Source organism: Passer domesticus, chromosome 16, assembly GCF_036417665.1.
Source record: "Passer domesticus isolate bPasDom1 chromosome 16, bPasDom1.hap1, whole genome shotgun sequence".
Lineage (NCBI taxonomy): Eukaryota > Metazoa > Chordata > Aves > Passeriformes > Passeridae > Passer > Passer domesticus.
In genome coordinates, this window is record NC_087489.1 from 15,047,553 (window position 1) to 15,069,489 (window position 21,937).

A 21,937-nucleotide genomic window follows, 5' to 3' on the forward strand; every position below is an offset into this window, starting at 1 on the left:
GGGGCTGTCCCTGAGCAGAGCTGTCCCCCAGCAGGGCTGTCCCCCAGCAGGGCTGTCCCCTAGAGGGGCTGTCCCCCAGCAGAGCTGTCCCCCAGCAGAGCTGTCCCCCAGCAGGGCTGTCCCCCAGCAGGGCTGTCCCCCAGCAGGGCTGTCCCCCAGAGGGGCTGTCCCACCTAAGCAGGGCTGTCCCCCCACAGCAGAGCTGTCCCCCAGCAGGGCTGTCCCCCAGCAGGGCTGTCCCCCAGCAGGGCTGTCCCACCTAAGCAGGGCTGTCCCCCCACAGCAGAGCTGTCCCCCAGAGGGGCTGTCCCACCTGAGCAGCCGCCGCTGGACCGCGTCCCAGGCCTCCCGCCGGCTCTCATCCACGTACATCCGGAACAGGATCCTCAGGCAGCATGCCAGGCTGCTGGTCTCTTGTTTTAGGAGATTGGGTTTTGATTTACCCTTGAACCCTAGAAATCAGTCCCACACAGGACAAGAGGGAACATTGAAAGCTGGCATTACTAGCCAAAAATAAATTTTATCAACAATATCTGCACTAGTGACCAGTAATGATTTCCTGTCCAGACAGTATTTCCTCCTCCTTGATTTTGATTGAGATCTGATTTATTTCTAAAGATACTTAACTACAGCAGTACCAGCTGTGCAGCTTTACTTTAATCAAAATAAGCACATAATTTAGCAAACAGAATTGTTCAAGTCATCAGGAAGGAGACAAGCAATAAAGGCATGCGACTGTCCAATACACTCTAAAGGTGATTGCAATGGCACATTGTTGCATCACAATACTTCAAGCTATAAGTGTAGTTCAGCATTTTTATCAAATAAAAATAAAAGCCTCACCTGCCCTCCATAATACAGTTCGCTGCTCATAATTTGAGTTAAAGGCTTTTGAAAATGAGTGAGACTCTTGCAGACAATCCAGCAACTTAAAAAGGTGATGAGAAGACATATATTTATACATTCCTTGGTCTTCTGTGTCAATGTGGATAACTGCATCCAATGTGTCTTGCTGAAGAGCACAGGGAGAGGGACAGAGAGAGAGAGAGAGAGTACATGCTATAAACTCCAGTAACTCTACTTCCATTTAGAGGTGCAATGCAGTATTAGTGCAGTACAACACAGCAGGGTGGGCCTGTCAAAGACCAGAGTTGTACTCTTCTTAATGGGGTACTTAAGAAGAGAGAAGTTATGACTGATCCTAGCTACTGATAAGAAAATAAGACTCAAGAACGAGGGAAGTACTCCCTTATTGAAACACTGCAGTCACAGCAATAAGGTACAGAACATTTCCTCTTCTCTAGAAGCTGTCTGGGTAGGTCTGTTGAATTCTGAAAACATCAAAATGAACAACAAAAACAGTGCGGGTTTAAATGTTGCCTAGTGTAGAAATTCCCCTTCTTTGGCTCATGTCAAATTTAATTAAATTGGTCAATATTTTTAGCTAATTTCATTAGGAATTTAACTACAGCATCCCCAAAACACTACCTGAATGCACTAGCCAGAACTTCCAGCTTAGAGCTTTATTAACAGCTAAGCCAGAGCTACTGTGCTCTACCACCCAGAATCAGAACGTCCAGGGACAGGGACATCTCTGAGGCCAGCAAAGAATGAAATCTTGACCATTGACCTTTCTGAAGTTCAACTTCTGCAACACTTCCTGTGCAAACATCCAGAGATGAGCAGAGCCTCAGCTGTGGCTAAATGAAGACACTCAGTCTAGTGAGCAGAAAAGAATGCTTTTCCCCAAACAAACAAAAACCATTTTTGATAGTATGTATTCACGATAAAACAACCATAATCTATGACACTGATAATAAAAATTAAGGTAATATAATACTACAACAGGCAGACCACCAGGCAACATTGGATGCAGACAAAAAAAAATCACAAGAGTAGCTTACACACACATTCAGGGTAATGCTAAAAGTCAGAAGAAGACCCTATTTTGTGAACACGTCAGAGCATTCCATAGTTTGTACTTTACTGTCACCACAAGGTTGCAAGTAAGTCTGATGTACCTGAGCTGCAGCCATGTGCTCAGCATCTTCCTTCTTGCTCGTTGCTGGATAGAATACTATGTTGTCAATGGTCTGTATCAACTCCAGCTGTACCACACACTTGATCAGGAGGCCAGCAAATAGTTTTTGGTCTAATTAAATGGAGCAACACAAGTTTCAGAAGCAATTCATGATGATTCACTTACAGCAAGGTAGCAAAATATAACATTCCCTTTAATAATTTGATATTTAGTGATGCTGTGAATTATCTTCTAATGAGAAAATCTCACTGCAAGGCATGAACATAAAATTGCAAAGACTTATCCCAAGTTTAACTGCCCCAAAACTTTCTGTAGAGAACTACAGAAGTGAATTAAGACTGGCTATAAAGGTGCATTGAAAAAGCTGGTATGTTCTCCTTACTTGTGTAAGGACCACCTTTCCAGCTCTCATCTGTTGGATTTGAATACTGGCTTTGTCCTCTTTCAGAAGCATTTTTATCCATGCTGCTTAAAGACTGGTGATCTAGGTCCAAATCCTAGAAGAGAGTGCAGAGCAATTCCAGCAATCTGAAACACTAACTCCCAACCAGTTATCACTTTTCAGAGGACTTCTCTAATCCTAGATTCAAAGGCTTCCTGCATCCATTCTTTACATCATGTTTTACAGTAACATCAAATACAATCCAGTATCAATTCCTTGTCAAGTGTATTGACTACAATGAATACTTCAAAAGCTAGCCTAACACAAAACCCTTCAACCCCTACCACGCTGAGTTAACTCTTACCAAGTGTTTTTCAGATGAATCTTCTTCCATTCCTACAGGCTTCCATGTCAGCAAGCTTCACAGAGTTAAAAAAAACAAAACAAAAAAAATCAAACAAAACAGAAAAAAAACCAAAAAAGGTAAATATTGTTGCTTTAGAATTGGGTATATTGGGTATCAATACAAGAATTAAACTTATGAACTTACACATGAGGAATAGTTGTTTTGAAGATTTCTAGCATACAATTGCATGTCTGGCCCCAGACTTCAGGGCTGAATTTCTGTCCATTGAGTATTACCAGGTTTTCTAGGCAGTTTGTACCTGATCGTGCCAACTGCTCATTATCTGTAAAAGAAACGTTCCATATTTATCAACTTCTACAATATTAAGGAAAAATTAAGTACTCCCTATTACTGCTCCATTAAAAATTTTTACCAATAATGAGAAATGCACAGTCTCTTGGCTCAAAGCCTACTTATACAATGTATTACAATAATATGAAGCTGAAGAACCTACTGAATAAAAAAAAGTTTCAAAATAGCCTCCATGAGATGGAAATCCAACCTGGGAAGACAAGAGACAGGGCAGAAGCAGAAGGGAAGCACAGAGTGAGAAAAAGGAAGGAAAAGCAGCAATCGTAAACTTGTGATTTACTGCAAGATTGTCCCCCGATACTCCACAGTAGTAACATGCAGGATTTCAGGTGTAACACTTGGAGACAGAAAGAAAACATGTTTTTTACAAAGCTGTATTTAGAAGTACTCATTAGTTGGGAGAAGGGGGGGAAAGCGAGTGCCAGAAAATAAGAAAAAAAAAATCAGAATGCATGCATGTTTCTATGTGTGTAAATAAAGGAGGTAATGTATCGCTGCAGTCAAACCACTAAAGGTTGTTGGCAGAAGGCTCAGAAGATTGACACCATTCTCCAAAAGCTTTTGCTGTGTCACAGTAACACCATGAGCCCCTTATGAACACAGTAACAAAAAAGTTGCCTAACTCAATAAAAGGATTGATGCTCAGATATTCAAGATACTGCATCAACCTACTGCAACACATATTGTCCTAATGGGAACTTTTATTCTTCCAAAATTCAGTTAACCTTCCCCTTCTTAAGTAATGAACATTTAAAACTACATTTAATCAAAAGATACAGGTAAACAAGTTACCTTGTTTCACACACCAGTGTAACTGTGCAAGTATGTCGGGAAGAAGGATCTCGTGCAAAGCTTCATAGAACTGTGTGAACACGTCACAGATGGCATAGAGGGCGTGGTTGCACGTCGTGGTCATCCACTCTGATTTCTGGGACAGAAAATGAAAAGTCTTTGCTTTTATGGGGATTCTTCCATGATGACAACGCTTGGCTTATACATGGCTGGTCAACAAGAGACACAGCTCTGAGGAGAGGAGAACTCAGAACTAAAGCCTCACGACCGCAAATGCCTTGTTGGCTACATGAACACTGGTCAGAAAACTACATGTTCACAACAGAGGGAGAACATTCTCCGTGAAAACAATCAGATGGACACACACACAGGTTACTGGACACTGTGGCAAGTTTCATTCATGCCGCAGAATTTGAAGGAATACAGAATGTGTTAAGTCTGGGGCAGTGTGCGGTGGCAATATCTGATGTCAATAGAAACCGCTGACTCAGATGTGCAAGTCCTTAAAAAGACAGCTCTAGGGAATGCTTGCTTTTTGGTTTGGTTTTTTTGTTTTACCTCCGTTTGTTGCTCAGGGAGTTTCATATTATCAAAAATCCGAAACACAATTCTAAACAGGTCTTGCCACCAGTGCTTTTCAAAGGTATGTCCGTAACTCTTCATGATTTCAAACATCACTGTTAAGCCTCTACAAACAAATCAAAACAAGTATAGGAACAGATGTTAAAATGTGTTCCTGTGACTTCTTCACTAAATGAATTAAAAGAAAAATGGAAAAAAACCCCAACTTTATTACCTTGTACGAACATCTAACTTGCAACGATTGATGATACAAGAAAGTTCAAACAAAATAGGAAACCATCCTCTGACCCATACTCTGTCCCCAGGAGCCACATTCATGTCATCACTTGTGTATTCTCTTAATACCTTGAAGATTAGTAGGAAAAAAGATTTAAAGAATTTATATGTGACAAATTTAGATACTACCAGTGGTACAGACAAACTTGGAAAGTTAGCTTAGTTCCTGCTGTAACACTCCAATTCTGCAAAATATAAGTATAGCTCTGAGATGTAATTATTTGCAAAAATACTAGAAAATAATATACAGAAATAAATACTTCAATCTGGTTTTACTTCAGTCCAGGTAAAGGCCTTACAAGTTGCTGAGGTTTGGACTTCTTAGAAAGCAACTTTAATAGTGACAGACAACTGTTACATCAATACACATAACAAGGAAATCTAAAATTGGCAGAAACCAGTTCTACAAGTCTCTGGTATGCTGAATACAGCATGCACTGGGGACATGCAACTGCAATGTGACTCCAGGCTCTCCTCAGCCAGTGATTATTAAATTCAGTATTCACACAACAGAGTGATGGAGAGGAATACACATTTGTAACCAAATGAACTAGACATAACTAGGGTGACAGAACAGGAAGCACTGCTTTCCAAGTCATCTTAACATTGCAAAAACAAAAAAAAAAAAAAAAAAAAAAAAAAAACCAAAAACTATTCAATTCAGTTATTTCCCATTTGGACTTACAAGACTTAACATTACTTAACTAGCCCTGGTTTACTGCTTACATAATACCAAAATTTCTCCTAAATCCAAATTTAAATACAAACACTTGCAATTGAAGTTTGCGTAAGAAAGCTCTTTCCTAGTAGATCAACCTCCATTTAACAGCAGAAGAGAGTATGAAAATGCAGCAGGGGTAAAAATTCAAATATACCTGTGGTCTTTCTGAGACATATTTTGCACAGTAGCGAATAAGCCTGATGGCTTCCATGCTGGTGTCCGGGAAGGCAACGTTACAGGCAAACTCAGAGAGGCATTTTACTGCATCCTGAAATGAGTCAATTGCAGCTGGAAAATGCTGCTGGAAAATATTTGCTGTGAAGAACAAAATACACTTTTTAAAATTTACTGATATTGAAATCCATAGATAAACTGCATCAATCTAGGTATGTCATCCATGGCATACTGGTACAGAACACACAAACACAAAAGGACCAGATCTTCTATATTAAATATGGCTCTTTGCCCTCTCTTGCATTCTTCCCTGCCGCACCTCACCAACCACATTCCCAATTTCTACAGCAGAATATCTGCTTCTAGTTTGTCCTGTCCATAGCATTCAGGAGACTTAAAGGGTATGACCCAGCAGCAGAGTTTAAACAGTCTGGCAGCAAGGTTGCGTGTTTACTTGCCTGGAAATACAAAAGCCTTATTCAGATGAGCCTTTTGAAGCAGACTCACAGCAGGCAGGCTAATTTGGGTGCATGCATCTGTCAAGCATTACTTACTAACTATGTGTGCTGTAGTCTGAAAGGCCAGCTCTACGATATTCCCATCGTGGTCTGACGCTGCTTGATGAAAGACAGCAAAGATATTTTTCCAGCCTGAACGAATGTTACCGGCTTGAGAGTTCACCATCTGAGCAATACAGCGGATCACCATGTCTCGAATAGTCGGAGATCTTAAAAAAAAAAAAGAAGACAGAGAAAGGAAAGCAAGATTACTTCACACTGGCACAAAGTAACTCCCCCACTTCCCTGTACATGACCATGACCCATACCAAGTGACATCCTTAAGTAGGACTAAAGCTAAAGCAGAAATTGCAGTGTCTCACACCTGTTTTTCTTCATAATATGCTCAAAAGGCCTTAGGAAGTCTTTCTGGAAGCGGAAGTTGGCTAACTCTCCCTTCTCAAGAAACTTCATTGACAGCTGCCTTAATGAGTCTACAGCAAAGATGGCAACGTCTTCGTTAGGGTTACACCCAACCTAGAAGAAAAGCATATTTTCATACAGTTATCATTAATGTGTCATTTATATGAGTAACAAATTCCTCACTCAAGTTCCATCTCAGCCCACTAAATACTGCTAGCACATTCTAGTGTTCTGATACTTGGGAAAGATGGGGCTCTTGTTGAAGGGGGCTTCCTGTCATTTCATCCATCTAAACAGACCTATGGATTTTGAATGCATCAAGCAGATTTGTAATAGCTAGCTAGATGCTAAAATTAAAATACAGTACAATACAATAAAATAAATGGAATCTTTGGTTAAAAATCTCTTCCTAACAGGATTCAATTTCCTAAGAAAACAACTGTTGTTCAAGGATCACCTGTGTACATTTTAGAGGAAAACTAACTTGGCATTTTATCCGAAGAAAATGACACGTAAAAATTACAAAAATACCAAATCATATGATGAAGACCAAATTATATAATTAAAGATAATTCCTATAAACATTTCTATTCGTACACTTTAGATTTTTAAGTAGGTGCTTCTTTTAGGTACCTTGAATACAATTTTTTTCAGTATCAGAGTTCAAGCCACTAACAACACAGAAGGGAAAAGTTGATTAAAGAAGTCCCACTATTTATGCATATTGTGTAACTTGATTTTAAAGCGTACCTTATTGAAGTGATCTCCAATCACATGCCAAATCCTCGACCACTGCAGCCGGATGCGGTTCATGTTGTAATAGGAGATCTCCACGATCTTCTGCAGGCTGAACATGCGCGGGTGGTGCGGGGACGCCAGCTCGTCCATGGACACAGCACACAGCCACCGCACAAAGTCAACTGCACGGGAGAAGCCTGCTGTGAGCCAGGCTGCTCCTGTGCCAGGGGCCCTGGAACCCACCACACGTACCTATGGCGTTCCCGTCCAGCCTCGTGGAGCCCGTGAATATCCTACAACAAACACAGGAGTTGGAGTTTCAGCTGCGCATCCACAATAATCGGTTACAGCTCAATGCTGCAGCAAAAGGTCAGCACATCTGGAGGTACTTCACAGTCCTCCACACCACGAACTCTGCATCTCCTGTATTCTTGCTCCTTGGCAGCAGTGCATGCATCTTTCCTTAGTCTAAGCATCCTGTTTCCTGCACCAAGTCAGTCTACCACGCTCCTGCCCCACTGCAGCAACAGGCACTGGCTCACAAGTTTACACAGGCCAGGTTATACTGGAACACTCATTTGGGTGACAGCATGTTAAATTTCATGGGGACAATAAACAGACAGAAAGCTTTGCTACAAGACTTTACTGTTATCAGCCACCTTTGATCTTTATATTCTCTGAGAATATGGTCAGCTGTGGCTGTCAAACCAGACAGGAGAAAGACTATGGATGCACTGCTGTCCCTTCTTCCCCTTCAGCTGTTGGATCTTGAGAGGAGTTCAGACTGCTGATAGTGGTCCATATAGAACACTGATAAAGCAGAGAACATTCCCAAATGTCCTGGAGTTTGATGTGGTGATAGACGTGTTCATGGTTAGAATAAACACTGCAAGTCTGAATATATGATTGTGCAGACTTGCAGAACATTGTGATCAGTAGTTACTAAGAACTCCCATTCCAACACACAGTTTAGGAAAGAAGCATGTCTTTAAACAACACTTCAGAAGGGCAGATGACAAAGATGATGATTTAGGTAAAAGTGAGAGGTTACATTCTCAGTACCTGTCTACTGCTACCACCACACTCTGCGAGCTGGTCTCCCCCACAGACTCCTGGATGCTCGCCATGTGCCGTTTGTCAGCCCCACTCCCAACGAGGTTCCCTGCCATAAATCCATCAAAAAACAGCATTTGCCATCAGGAAATAATGACTTAATATTAACTCCAACATCAAACAAGTAGACAAAGAGAAGTGACTACTGCTTCTAGTTACCTTGTAATTTATATAGAGCAGATAGCGCCTTTCCCAAATCTGTGCCAGATTATTACACAGCTAAACATTATATTTATTAGGTTAAGATGATATTATATTGTTAATAAAATTGGAACAGATAAAATATTTTAAAATATGAACTCTAAGTCAGCTACAAATAGTTAATGCTGAACACAGTTCTGTATTCATTGTAATCATCATTATAGCATCCACTCCAAAGTTTTTTTGAATTAAATTGATTCCTTAGTGGTTTTACAAAGATTAAGGCAACTTGCCTTGTCCCTGTAATTTAAGCCAAAAATCTAAGATTTGTTTCTTGTACACACTGCAGAAACAATAGGAACTGGAATAGCAAGCCCAACATGTAAAGATAAGAAATTCCTTTGAAAAACCAATTGCCAGTTATTGAAACATCTATTAATTCCTAAAAATAAATGGCTCTTTTTCAAATTAATTAATACTTTTAACAAAACCATGACTTCGTACAGCAAAACAGTTTCGACAACAACACATTCCAACAAATAAATGTGGAGTAGTTATTAAATAGCTTAACCTAATTCCAAAGTTACAACAGATTTGGTTTCATTAATCCAACACAGCTTCCCCTGGAGGCAAGTAAATATATTTGAGTATGTTACAACACTGAGGATTCTTTAACATCCTTACTCCACTTGTACGTGTATCTTTGTGAAGTTCAAGATTAATAATCTTACCTAATCCCAGGCTCATAAACTCTTCTCCTGCAGAGGCATAGCCCTTAGTGCTGCCTTCCCTCTCACGCCCAGAACCAGACAAATACCGAGTTTTCACACCAGTTCCTATGAGCTGTGCCAGTTCCAGCTGGCTGATACATTTCAAGATCTAAAACCAAAAGAAATTTAACGTTGTGTTTCTGCACACCACCATTCTTTTATTCTTAACATATATTTGTATTTAACATTTATGACCTTCCCAGGTTCTCCAGCCATTCAAACAACTTTGGCCGTTATAACAGCTTTGATGGAGCTAAAAACATTACTAATAAAAATGAAAATTAAGTTGATTGCACTCGGTATTATCAGCCACATGAATCATTCCAATACAAGAATAAAATAAACAGTGCTCCAAAATCTAACCTGGATCTGTAACTACTAAAGGATCCCTTTTCATTACTTTTTACACCATCGACTTTCAAGATTATAAACCAGTTGGAGCTGATCTTCTAGAGACTTCATGGTCCTAGAGATGAAAAGACTGAAACATTGCAGCTATCACCACTTGAGTAGCAATGTTCCAGCCTAGGCAGTGTAAATGCCAGTGCTGTGCTTGCCTCCTCCTTCCTCCCCCACAGCCACATCCCCTGGCTGGCACAAGCACTCAGCAGAGTGTGCTGTGAGCCAGGTCTGAGACATCTGTCAGCTCTAGCACATTTTGGCTCATATCATGTAGCCCAAGACTAGAGCCAGAGAACATAATGCAGCAGAAATGCTCCTTTTAGCAACAGCACAGATTTAGAGCTGATAAAATTGCTCCTGGAAAACAGGCTTTAAGAAAATGCATATACTCCTGATAGCTCATCTTTACCAATCATCCCCCAAAGTATTTTAGCCCTAATTTTTCAGCTGCTTATGGTGCAAATGTTGACAAACATTGCACAGACAAGTGTGGATCTGTAAGCTAGAATATTTTTGTTTCCATGAGTAAAATTACAATAGTTTATATGAGGAATTTTCTGAAGCCAAATGAGATTTTTTTATATCATTTAAATCCTATATCAAATGCAGCCACAAAAATTACAATGTTGTCACACAGTTTCCACAATGTCTTAAAAAAATGCAATGCATTATTTTTATCTACATATTAGGAAAAAAAAAAACCACCAAACAACAAAAACTTAACAATATAATGCACTTCCTTTGCATTTTTGAGTGACTTCTGGGAGCTGATAGTAGAAGAAAAAATATGACACCACATTCACTATTTAAACTAATGAAGATTTACCTCATGCCAAGAATTGCCAAGATAGTTGCCATCTGTGTGAGCAACTGTAATGAGCGTCTTAATGGTATCGATGTTCTTCTGTTTCATTTCTGTAATGCTGGAACTGGCAGTCAACAAGGAAAAACGAGCAAGGGCCTGGACATAAGCGTCTCGTTCAAGCTACAAGACACAGAAACAAGCATGAAAATCAAGTCCCCGAAGAACCAGAGAAAGCAACTTGCCTACAAATTTTCCTTCTACGGATAGCTGGCACTATAACTGGACTCTAACTGGACAGTTAGAGCCCTTTCCAGCTAAACGAGGGTAGGATGCCAGTTAGCAAACGCTCTCAATAAAAGATTCAGCAAGAAAAGCTGAGTTGAAGAAATGCTTGATCACATCAAGGCCTTTCACCATTTCAAGAAAGCAGATGAGACACTTCATCTCCTATGCATGAGCTGTTTGCAATTCTCCGCCTGCCTCCCAGAGCCCACGTGGCGCTCCGTGAGTCCCAGGCTAGGTGTGGCACCAACCTGCATTCCAAAGATACAGGCTATCCTAATGGCACAGCGTATTCCTTCCAAACACAGGGACGCAACTTCTGGGTCATCACAGTTCTGCAAGCCAACACTGTAAGCTGCCAGCAGTGGAGTCCACACAAGCTAAACAGAGGAAGAAACTAAATTCAGAGGTCTCTTACAGCTTTAGCCCAAAACAATGGGTTACTGAAGCCAAATACATCCAAAGAGTCCATGTGTTTCATTAGCAAACTCTTCAGAGTAATCTTCCACATTTTTTCCCATGCTTTAAATTCTTCACAACAAAGACACAGTGAGAACCTGACACTCACTTTGAACATGGGTCTGACATGATCCAGGTGAGTGGCACTGGTGAAAGGTGCTTTTGCATGGCTCACTGCCTCCATGAGGGCTTTGGCTGTCTTTGCCATTTGTTCCATCTCCAAGTTGTACAACAACCTCCGCTGCTTCTCATTAGCTACGCCTAAGGGAAACACCACACACAGACATTGCTTGCTTTTCTTATAAGAGCATATTCCTTCTCTTCACGCTGAGCATCACAAAATGTTAAACAAAAGTATTGCAAATAAAATCTAAAGTTAGAAATCTTGCAAAATCTTAGAAGTCAGGAGGCTGCGCCAGGCTGCAATCAAGGAAGTCCAGCACTAAAAACCACACCCAAACTTGAGACTTTATTTTGTACAAAATAACTAATTCAGTCCTTTACTATATAACACATGCTATTACTTAATTGCTCCAAGTCAGAGGTGCATACTCTATTAAGTGGTTCTGCCTGTAAAATCAGATGGAAAACCCTGTGTCTCCTTAGGCTCACATCCCCCAAACAAAACAAGCCCTCACCACCACGATAAATAAACTAATAACTTAGTGCTTCTTTATCCTTATACTGCAGGGTGAAACTTCAATTTTCAAGCAGATTTTATTCCTATTTTGTTCCTATTTTGATTGAGAATAAAAACACTGAGAAAACCACTATGCTGAAGATTCAGAATTCACTAATTTGAATTAAATCAGTACCACCTATTCTGAGTAAAAGTAGGGTACAGCTGGGGATACTGGTATGTACTGCATGCTACAAAAAGAAGCCCTCATTTGGTCTGTATAAGGAGAGGTAACTATAGATTATGACAAACTCTCTAATCTCACTGGTTTTCTAACACTATCACAAGGACTGTGACACCTCCCAGCCACTGAACTATGGAGAAAAACAAAAAACCAGCCCAAATCAAGCCCTCATTCATTGTCTAACACATAAAAACAAGTTAATTGCAAAGTAAGCTCCCCCTTGAGTTACTCCTCACACCCAAGTTTAAAACCCCAAGAGATCTGGTTTCTAGCGCTGCTCTGCAGTGGTGCCAGAGGCAGCTACACAGCTCTTCCCACCACCGGAGCCAGGGTTAAGTTGTAACTGAGCCAGTTTCGTTCCATATACCTCTACCAACCATTCCACATGCACTTTATGTATTTCCCCAAGACATTTTCACAAGGACTCTGCACACCACTGTGCCATCCCTTAGTTCCTGCCATAGCTCAAGAGCACTGTGATCTTTCCAGTTTCTAGTTCCTTCTTACTTGGTTTACTACACTTGGTTGTAATTGCATATTCTTTTGTCTCTTTCATCGCAATTTTCTTTCCTTCTATTTCTTCATAGATTGTGGACAAATACTCTTCTGGCAGGTCTTTACTGTCATTGATTCCTCGATTCATTTTAATGTACTGCTCCTTTGTCATTTTATTTTTTACCTGTAAGAAGGAATAAATTGGAGATCAGATTTTGAACACAAGTTCCAGGGACGTTTGGACTTCTGTAAGTTTGGATTTTTGTAAAATTTCTACCTGTGGACTGTGCAAGTCTGTAGTCAGCATTATAATGGAGTATGCCAAAACATAGGCGGTGTCTGCACTAGCAAATAGTGTTTGCCTGAGGGAGGAAAAAACAAAACAGGTTTATAGACTCCCTCAATCCATTAGCTCTAGTTCCATATGCAAGAAAAATACCCAGAAGTGCTATGGATTCAACCAAGGAGCCAACAAACACTGAAGCTAGCCATTAGAAATGCATGAAACCCTGAGCAGTTTAAAACACAAATAAAAAGGGTGGGGAAGTGCATCATTTTTGCAATACTGAAAACTAGACCGAGATTTTCAAGTATACTCTCTACCAATTACCCAAAGAATAAGAATATATAATCTTAAAAAAGCTAAATAACGGCTTATTTTTTACTCACAGAGTTTCATAAATATTGATACAAAACCAACCCACTGATACACCAACTGGAGTAAAAAAAGGGAACTAATTAATCCTGACTAAACTTGAGTGTTGATTGCACTAGGAACAATAGCAACTTTGCCTATTTGGTATCAAATAACATATACACATTTTGTTCTGCATCTAACAGGCAAGCAAAAGCACTGTAACATGCTATTAGTTGTTTATGCCATGATTTTTTTTAATTCTATCCATTTCTACTGCTTAATACAGATTTTTATACTTGACTGATCTACATTTGTCTAAAATTGTCTCTGTATTAGCTGTTGGATTTTAACATACTTAGAGCTTCCCTTTTCCAGGAACTCCTTTTAGCTAGTACTTGGGATTTAAAGAAATGACAGCATCAGTATCCTTCCTAGCCAGTATCAGCAGCAAGGTCTCCTCTTCACAAGCCTGCAAAAGTTCCTGGCCTGGTATCAATCAATCCCCTGCCCCTCAGGGCCACACAACAGCACAGCAAGGAACGTTCTTTGGGCACTGGTCTGATGCAAAGGGCTTGAATTACCGTTGGTTGCATTCAATATATCTAGCAGCAAATTTCTCCATTAATCTATCAATCTTCTGGGCTTCACCTGGCAGACGAAAACCTTCCAGAAATATACGCAGAGCAGAGACAAAGTCTTTTCCACAGAAATCAAGCTGGTCTACATAGGCATACATCACTTCCTTGTTAAACTTGCTGCTTTCCCCAAGAAATTCCCCTACTTGAGTCTAAAAAACACAAGAGACAGTTATTACTGTGCAATCCAAGTGCCAGCTCTGCTAGAGGGTTTCTATGCCAAGAGTTGCACAGCTCTGTAAAGCTGACACGCTGGGGATCTCCAGCACTTCACCATAACACAGCACTTTACTGAGAAGCCTGGGACAGCAAGTAAGCAGCAGGTAGCTGTGGCATTAGGTGTGTCCATGAGGAGCCTTGCACGTTCATTTCCCTAAGATATGAACTCCAGAGCAGGGCACACAGATACTGGGGGCAGGGCCAAAGGTACAGGGGCAAGGGTAATAAACTGTGCTGCATGTAATCTTACAGAGCAGAGGCGTTCCTCTTGGTGCAAGAACTGTGCCAGGTCCTCTGTTGTAGTGCCAAGCATTCCCTGCTCCTGTAGATACTGTATTCCTCTCTTTGGCTTTTTATTAAACCTATTCAGACAAAAACATGGGAAAACTGACATACAATTAAAAATATAACAGCCTGTAAAATTTCAGTTTTACAGAGTCCTCATAAATCAAAGATTCTGTGCTGTAGCTCCATGTCTTTTCTTTCTAGTTAGGAAAAAAGTTTAAAATTGTGCAACAAATCTACTACCTGTATCACACCATAGGCTCCACCTCATAAGGTTGCTGATAACCTTATAAGTCATCACCTGAAAAACTCCAAAACTCACCCTTTTGAACATGAAAAATTTTACACTCTACATGAAATGCTAAAAATGCTGCTGTTCAAAACCTTCTTCTAGCATTTACAGACATGTAGACCTTCAAATTAGTGAAAAAGAAGTAAAGCATAGCTGCACAATGATTTAATTCTTCAAACTCTATTTCAATAAAGGACAGCAAATCATGTAAGAGCTGCAAGACAACTATGTCCCTCAAATCAACTTCTCTACAGAACTACACATTCTTGTGGAGCTGAGTCAGCAAAAAAGAAAGCTGTGAAAACCCCTTCCACTCCACCCAGGATTTTATTAAATTCCCTTTAACTATTACAGCCTCCAGCACTGGTTTTTCACAACAGCAAGCAACAGTCTTCAGCATTAATATCAATTTGTAAGTGTCCCTACAGGTGTGACTGTGAAACCATAAGAAACAATACATTTTATTTAAAGTGAACATTAGTTTTCCTGTCATACTGGGCTTACAGTTCTATCCCATGTTCAATTATGTCCTTTTGTTGCTTGATGACTTCAAATTGCTCTGGATCATCTGGGACAGCAGTCTGGGTACCAACACTTCCAACTCCTGACGATACAGTGGAGTCCAAGGAACTGACACTACTCCGTCTCCCTCCAGTGTCCAGACATTTACCTTCAGACATTTCCTGTTCAGATGGTTTATATGAACCTATTCACAAACAAGGTGAGATTTAACTTATTCTTCTTCAGTCAAGAGCTTTTAGTTACAGAACTTTTAAGCAGAAATCTATGAGTTAATATTCTTATTTTACCATGTATACTTTTTGGCAGTCTGCACTACATTACATGAAGATTCTCTATTGATGCAATTCTAAAATAATTCAACTAAAGGCAGAAAAACAGCAGCAACTATGGAGAAATTCCAGTACTTCAACTTAGTAGCTCCAAGACTGGTCACATGTCTTGTTCTACATCAGCCTTTATAGTAAACAAGGGGCTGGCTAAAGCTCATCCACAGAATCTGGTTATTTAAAACAGACACTTGGAGAATCAGTTACTGCAACAGCACCAACAGCTGTCTGCAAAATACCTCACTTGTGTAAGCAAATTGTTAAGGTACAAACCTAGCACCCACACTTCTGAATAGCTTCTAAACAGTGAACAAATACAAGAATGAACTGATTAAATAAATCAGTCTCTCCATACAGAAACAATCTTACCCAAGCTAGTCTGATGATTGGGGTTCACATAAAGGTCTTTGCTCCATTCTACCATACATTTTAAAATAGAAACCAAACATTCAAGTCCTTTTTTCCTCAGGCTTAGTTCCTAAAACATGAAGAAGAATAAAATAAAAAAAAGAAAAATCAAGCCAACAAACCATGCTGAACAGTCTGTACAACAGTATCCCTCTAAGGACTGGAAAAGTGTAATCTTAAAAATAAAATGCTTATGGTGGAGATATGGTATAAAGTCTGTGCAAAGCAAACCCCACGGACGGTACCACTGGTTTATGAGCTCCAGAAAGGAAGCAATTTAACTGAGGCAGAGGAAGGCTCGTTTAGTTCTCTCTCCCTTGGCAGTCAAACTAAAGAGACCAGAACCAGCCTGGTCTCAGTGCAAACTTGGTGGCAAAATCACCAAGTAATTAATGGCACTGCTTCAGCATCCAATTGCAAATTATTAAACGAATAAAAAGTAAGTAACATCAGTAGGTTACAGACAGCATGAACCTCTGGAAGTATCTGCAATGATGCAAAGATAACACCGTTTATGAAACAACAGTACCTTATCTTCAAAGCTGTTTTCCTTACCTGTAAAGGTGTCATTCCCAACTCGTGCCCACTTCGTCCCTGTGCAATTTTGGATAAATCATTTACAAGACGTTCAAATATATTAGCAGCATTTAAATCACAATCATAGTTAACATAAATATCCACCACACACTGGGCATCTGGAAAATAAAAGGAAATGCAAGTATTAGGATTCTGTGCAATAGAATTTTTAAAAGAAATGAGCCAGTTGGAGCAGGCACTGCAGATGAATCCAGACATTTAACCCAAGCACTCTAGGATCAAATTGAAATTTTCATACTTAAACATTGTATGTGGAATTTCTTTCCAAAATAATCTTCATCTCCTGCCAGAAGAATTAATTCTTTTACACAGTGGAAATACCTGCACAAATTCTAGTTAAAGTCTGAATGACCATCCATTTGTGTTCAAAGGAACTTGAAGAAGTCTCTAGAATATTCAGGAAGATCTCTTTGAAGAACACCTGCAAAATAAATAAGATTAAGGACTTGATCTGAAACTTATTAGAATCACATCAAATGTACAGATTCATTTCTGTTCAGCAATTTCTCTTCAAGAGTAATATTTCATGCATATTAGAATTTGGACACAGTAGTAATATGTTAGTTTAGTAAGCAAACCAAACGAAGACATGAAAATGGATGTTCCAGCTGCCTTTTTACCTTGAGAACAGAATTTTGAGAACTAGAGCATATGCAATTTATAGATTAAAAGTCTCTCACCTCAATCTGCATTTTTAAATGGGTCTTAAAATTTGAAAGCAGTGTGAGGAAGATGGCAAGAGAGAGCTCAAACACATCAGGAACAGAAGAGACTCCATTTTTAGATAATGCTACACAAAGGTATTGCTTGATTGCATTGATGAACATTTCATGTGTCCTGAAAACCAGACCAGCATTCTGCAGCACTGAGAGAAGCAGCTGGAGAGACACAACCTTGGAACGCAATTCATGGGATCTAGAAAAAATTCAATATTAAATGTATTTGTATACTTTCTTAATATATACTTGCATTCAACATTAGCACTGTAGCATTTATTCTACATCAGGAAGAAATAACTGCTATTTTGATTCATTTAAATGCAGGGGGCAAGAGGGGTGGAAATCAGCCAAGTGAATTTTGAACATCTACCTTCCAAATCTGAATTTTTTTCACTAATATTAACATCTTAGACTAGCCTATATATGCAGCTCACTGCTTCTTAAGCACTTCCCCACTCTCCCACCAAAAGCTTCACAAATACTGTAGTCAAGGCCACTCCAACTGGTAAAATTAATAAGCTGATTATACAAACCGAGAAATCTCAAGCATTGAATTTTTAATAATTTGAAGCTATTTTCAATGCCTGATTCATCAAGCTAACTAAACCAAGGGCCTGACAAGTGGATTTTAACTACCTGCTTAACTATACAGTAGCAACTTAACTGTCTCCAAAAGCTACCAGGAGAGGACAGAATAATAAATCCAGTCACATTACTTGGGATCTGGTGGTCCTTCCCCCAGCGGTTTCATGGAGAGCTTGCACAATGACCTGAACACAAGGAAGGCATCCTTTTGTAGAACATGGGAAAATCTGGCAGCAGCTTGATGTCCAGATACATCTGTTTCCTTGAGAGTAAGAAACACAACACAGACCCTCAGTGAGACAACGAAACAGAGCAATTAGGAGATTCCACAGCTCCTCTGAGAACCAGCCACAGTTTAAGCTAAACCTAGACAGGATTACAAGGGATCTGGATCTTTTCACACATGTTGACTGACCCTTTGTCTCTGTCCCCACTCTGCATTAAAATACAACTAATATAATCAATTTTAAGTCAGGTATTCTCAATATATGTTTAAATTGCAGCAGCTGCTTCCTTTTTGAATCTGAGCAGAACACACACATTAGAGTTTCTGTCCCTTTCTTCTGCCAAATCTCACTCTATTAGTTGTCACAATAAAAACATTTCTTATTTTGTAGATGTATATTGGCATCCAGTACAGTTATTTACCAGATTATCAGTGGAGGAAACCGACTGCCCATCATCTGGAATCCCATTTGTTTGTACATTTTCATTGCTAGAGCCAGAAAGAAGAGTATCTGCAGTCTCTAATGCAGGCAGAGCCTTGACAGGTTCTGTTACCTGCTTTTCTTCAGCCGCTAAAGGGGAAAACGGAAAGATGATTAAAATCATGCAAGAGTTTTCTATCCCATGACTTTGTGAAGCTCTACCACCAAGTGGCACAGAACTAGCACTGGTAAACTAGAAAGTTTCTCAGCTATCAGCAAAAGAATATTGTGATACAATCAAAAACTGTTCTTGCTGCTTTAGTAGGTGTTGTTGTCAAGATACTTAGTAACAAAAATTACTTCCATGCTTCTATAATCAATACATATGCAACTATTTTACTTTAGAAGACTTTACTACCTTTCACAACTGAATCCACCACATCTTCCAAGATGCCTTGAACCATTTCCTTTCCTCCATCAATTGTTTCCTCTAATGAAACACGTAAAGAATTTTTGATTTAGTATTTTTGTTTAGGAAGAAGACTAAAAGGAAAAACATTGACAAGGGCAGAAGCATAAAAATTTATCAGTTTTCTTCAGCAGCTCTCATTGAAAGTAATTTGTGAGAAATTCAAGAAATTCAAAAATACTCATTGATGTTATTTATGTTGTTTGAATCAAAGCACTGATATTTTTAATGCAGTTATTTTGTCATTTTTATTTATCAACTGTTACAAGCATTCCCAATTAAGATGCAGTATGTGCTGATGATATGGTCTTCATAACACGCACCATTTTTACCACAGGACTGCTCGCTACCTGAAAGCGGTTCTGTCACATCCCACATACAATGACAATTCTCTTCCTTTCCTTCCCCTTTATCAACCTGTTCAAGTCAAATTCTATTACAATCCTCTATAGATAAAGCACACATGGTTTAACTGGAATTCTAGGGAGAACAGGAACCTTTCTGCAGCAGTTATAGCCAAGGATGGCAGCACACTCTGGAAATCTACTGAGGAGAGCCAAGGGAGCCAGTCACTCCATCACTGCTCCTCAAAGCGGCCTCCAAGAGCATTTTCAACAGGTTGGTTGTGAGTGAAAGCAACAGACAGGTGTTGTGCTCACCTGCTGCCAGCAGGACAGGGGCCCGCTGCAGCTCCCCGCGACCAGGCTCTCCAGGGCCGGGCTCTCCAGGGCCGGGCTCCCCAGGGCCGGGCTCCCCGTTGGCCAGCACGGTGCCAGCAGTGCCAGCCCTGCCTCCCCAGGAGCCGTGCTGCCGCTGCCCCGGCCGTGGGGACCGCGACCCCGCCACCGCGGGGGACTGCGGCTTCTGCGCTCGCTCTGCTTCTCTGGACTCCTGCAACTTGGAAAACACACATGGAAAGGTTCATCTAAGCACAGCATACACTGAGGGAAATCCTGTGAGGACTGATAATCCTTTGCGAACTCACAAAGATTGTGAAACAGTGAAACTGTGAAACTACAATCACTTGGCCAATAAGATTAAAAAGATACACTTCAATTTTATTTGAAAAGCATCATTTGTTTACCCAATGCCATTTGGCAGAAGCTATGGTGTGAAACCTTGTTATCAGCAGAGCACATCACCTTTTATTTTCAACTCAGTCAGTATGTCCCACTGCACAATTTGAAAGGTTTTCTAACATGACAAATCAACAGATATGCAACTACAATGACAGATTCATTAAAACAATAATAATAAAAAAGTTTTCAGTCATGTGGAAGCCTAAACATTTGATATGAGAAAAACGTAATAGCTACTTACAGCTTGATTTTCCATCCGTGTAAAAATTACATTTAACATCTGTGTAAGGGTAGCTTTGGCAGTTGTCTGGTTAATAAGATTTTTACTGGCCAGATAGATGTTGTAGCAGGTTCTAACCGTTTGAAGAATTGTTCCTTCATGAATTTCTATATATGGAGAGGTTACTGCAGTGAGAAGAGCCTAGGAAAGTCCATAACATGGTAAAAATGAAACCTGAGCAAGTAGGCAGCAATGCTCCTCACACATGTCTTCCAGAATAATCACTAGATTTGTTACAAAACATAGATATCTTTTTTTAAGGTTTTACAAGCAACAACATTTCAAATCAAAGACAGTTCAAAAGGACTTCCACATCTCTACTCTCTCCTGAGCTGTTCTTAGAGGGTCTTATCAAAACTAACTTTCCACCAAGGAAGATACTCTACCTCCAAAAAAATTTACTATATTCCATAGCTTCTTTTCCACACAAGAGTCAACTGGCCTACACCAATGTCAAGATGGATTACTAGAAGGTTCACTAACCTCCAACCTCAGGTACAGTAGCCCAAGAAGATTTCAGAACCAGAACACACACTACTGATGGATAATACCACACCTTGTTGAGAACATACACTGGCAAAATGGCCAGGCGAGCAGACAGGCTTGAACAGCATTCCATGGCACTGCATTCCAGTTCCAGAGCCTGCTATCAGGGCTGAAAGCAATTCCCTGGCCTGATGGAGATAGGCAGTGAGCCTCTAAGAGGAGCACCAAATTGTCTGAAAGATGGTTTATCTCAGAAAGGACAAACATTTTTAAAATATTCCTTTACATCCTGCTCTTCCAATAGGAAGTACATTTTCCTCACCAATTCTGCCCTGGTGACAGCCTCCCTGAATGCAGTGACACACAGAGCAATGCAAGAAGTGGAGCAAATGGGCCTTCAGTAATATTTTGCCTTTCTTTTTTTTCAGTTACAAAATGAAAGAGAGAGAAAGCAAATTAATATTGCACCAAAATGAATAGAATACCTTAATTATCTGCAGCTGTACTCCTTCATCTGTTTGAGGACCCTGAAAGCAATTGCAAATGGTCTCCACTATTCGGTCAATGAGCCGTTTCCCAGGAGCTCCGCTGTCCGGAGCATTGCCAGTGATATGCCCATATGCAATGAGTTTCTAGATAGAAAGAATGCAGCTTAGCAGACCATATACTGTTAAGAAAAACACAGTTTAGCCCAGCATAAAAAGGTGTGTTTAGATAACATACATCACTTAACCAGTTTTAATGTAAATTTAATACCATCTATTGTCTGGCCAGCAAATACTTTGACTGCTCCCATATGTGGACAAAACAGATTTCAGTATGACACAAAAGCTTTTTCAACTCAGGCCACTTCTTCATACCATAACCAGAGAAAAAAATTTTTAACACCAATCTTTTCCAGAGTGTGACTTCCTCTGTCACATCAGCACCACCCTGGTAACACTCCAGGTGGAGCATGACAGACAAAGCACCTTTACTGCCTGGTGTGAGATCCCCCAGCCCCAGCAAAGGGGATACAGCAGGGCAGCCACACTCCTCCCTGCGCCCAGTGCCCAGCTGAGTGTGACCCGGGGCAGG

The 21,937-nt window shown here is 40.1% G+C and overlaps 1 protein-coding gene across 2 annotated transcripts in view; it reads right to left on the reverse strand.

The window, feature by feature from the left end:
- Positions 1-21,937, reverse strand: part of ARFGEF2 (ADP ribosylation factor guanine nucleotide exchange factor 2) — a 35,552-nt gene that overhangs the window by 5,904 nt on the left and 7,711 nt on the right. Inside the window, exons 4-37 of one of the 2 annotated variants that reach the window (XM_064391875.1) lie at positions 21,346-21,492; positions 20,336-20,515; positions 19,675-19,906; positions 18,965-19,036; positions 18,548-18,696; positions 18,031-18,161; positions 17,276-17,510; positions 16,917-17,016; positions 16,554-16,693; positions 15,960-16,068; positions 15,247-15,448; positions 14,416-14,527; positions 13,893-14,098; positions 12,952-13,036; positions 12,687-12,858; positions 11,426-11,577; positions 11,109-11,237; positions 10,597-10,755; positions 9,330-9,477; positions 8,407-8,506; positions 7,597-7,637; positions 7,357-7,526; positions 6,569-6,720; positions 6,241-6,413; positions 5,667-5,827; positions 4,730-4,860; positions 4,492-4,621; positions 3,934-4,069; positions 2,974-3,112; positions 2,788-2,842; positions 2,424-2,538; positions 2,022-2,152; positions 844-1,012; positions 314-452 (exon numbers count right to left, since the gene is read on the reverse strand). In XM_064391875.1, coding sequence (XP_064247945.1) covers positions 314-452; positions 844-1,012; positions 2,022-2,152; positions 2,424-2,538; positions 2,788-2,842; positions 2,974-3,112; positions 3,934-4,069; positions 4,492-4,621; positions 4,730-4,860; positions 5,667-5,827; positions 6,241-6,413; positions 6,569-6,720; positions 7,357-7,526; positions 7,597-7,637; positions 8,407-8,506; positions 9,330-9,477; positions 10,597-10,755; positions 11,109-11,237; positions 11,426-11,577; positions 12,687-12,858; positions 12,952-13,036; positions 13,893-14,098; positions 14,416-14,527; positions 15,247-15,448; positions 15,960-16,068; positions 16,554-16,693; positions 16,917-17,016; positions 17,276-17,510; positions 18,031-18,161; positions 18,548-18,696; positions 18,965-19,036; positions 19,675-19,906; positions 20,336-20,515; positions 21,346-21,492 — 4,802 coding nt within the window. Of the gene's footprint in view, positions 1-313; positions 453-843; positions 1,013-2,021; positions 2,153-2,423; positions 2,539-2,787; positions 2,843-2,973; positions 3,113-3,933; positions 4,070-4,491; positions 4,622-4,729; positions 4,861-5,666; positions 5,828-6,240; positions 6,414-6,568; positions 6,721-7,356; positions 7,527-7,596; positions 7,638-8,406; positions 8,507-9,329; positions 9,478-10,596; positions 10,756-11,108; positions 11,238-11,425; positions 11,578-12,686; positions 12,859-12,951; positions 13,037-13,892; positions 14,099-14,415; positions 14,528-15,246; positions 15,449-15,959; positions 16,069-16,553; positions 16,694-16,916; positions 17,017-17,275; positions 17,511-18,030; positions 18,162-18,547; positions 18,697-18,964; positions 19,037-19,674; positions 19,913-20,335; positions 20,516-21,345; positions 21,493-21,937 lie in introns of both variants that reach the window. The other variant, XM_064391874.1, reaches the window with a different exon arrangement.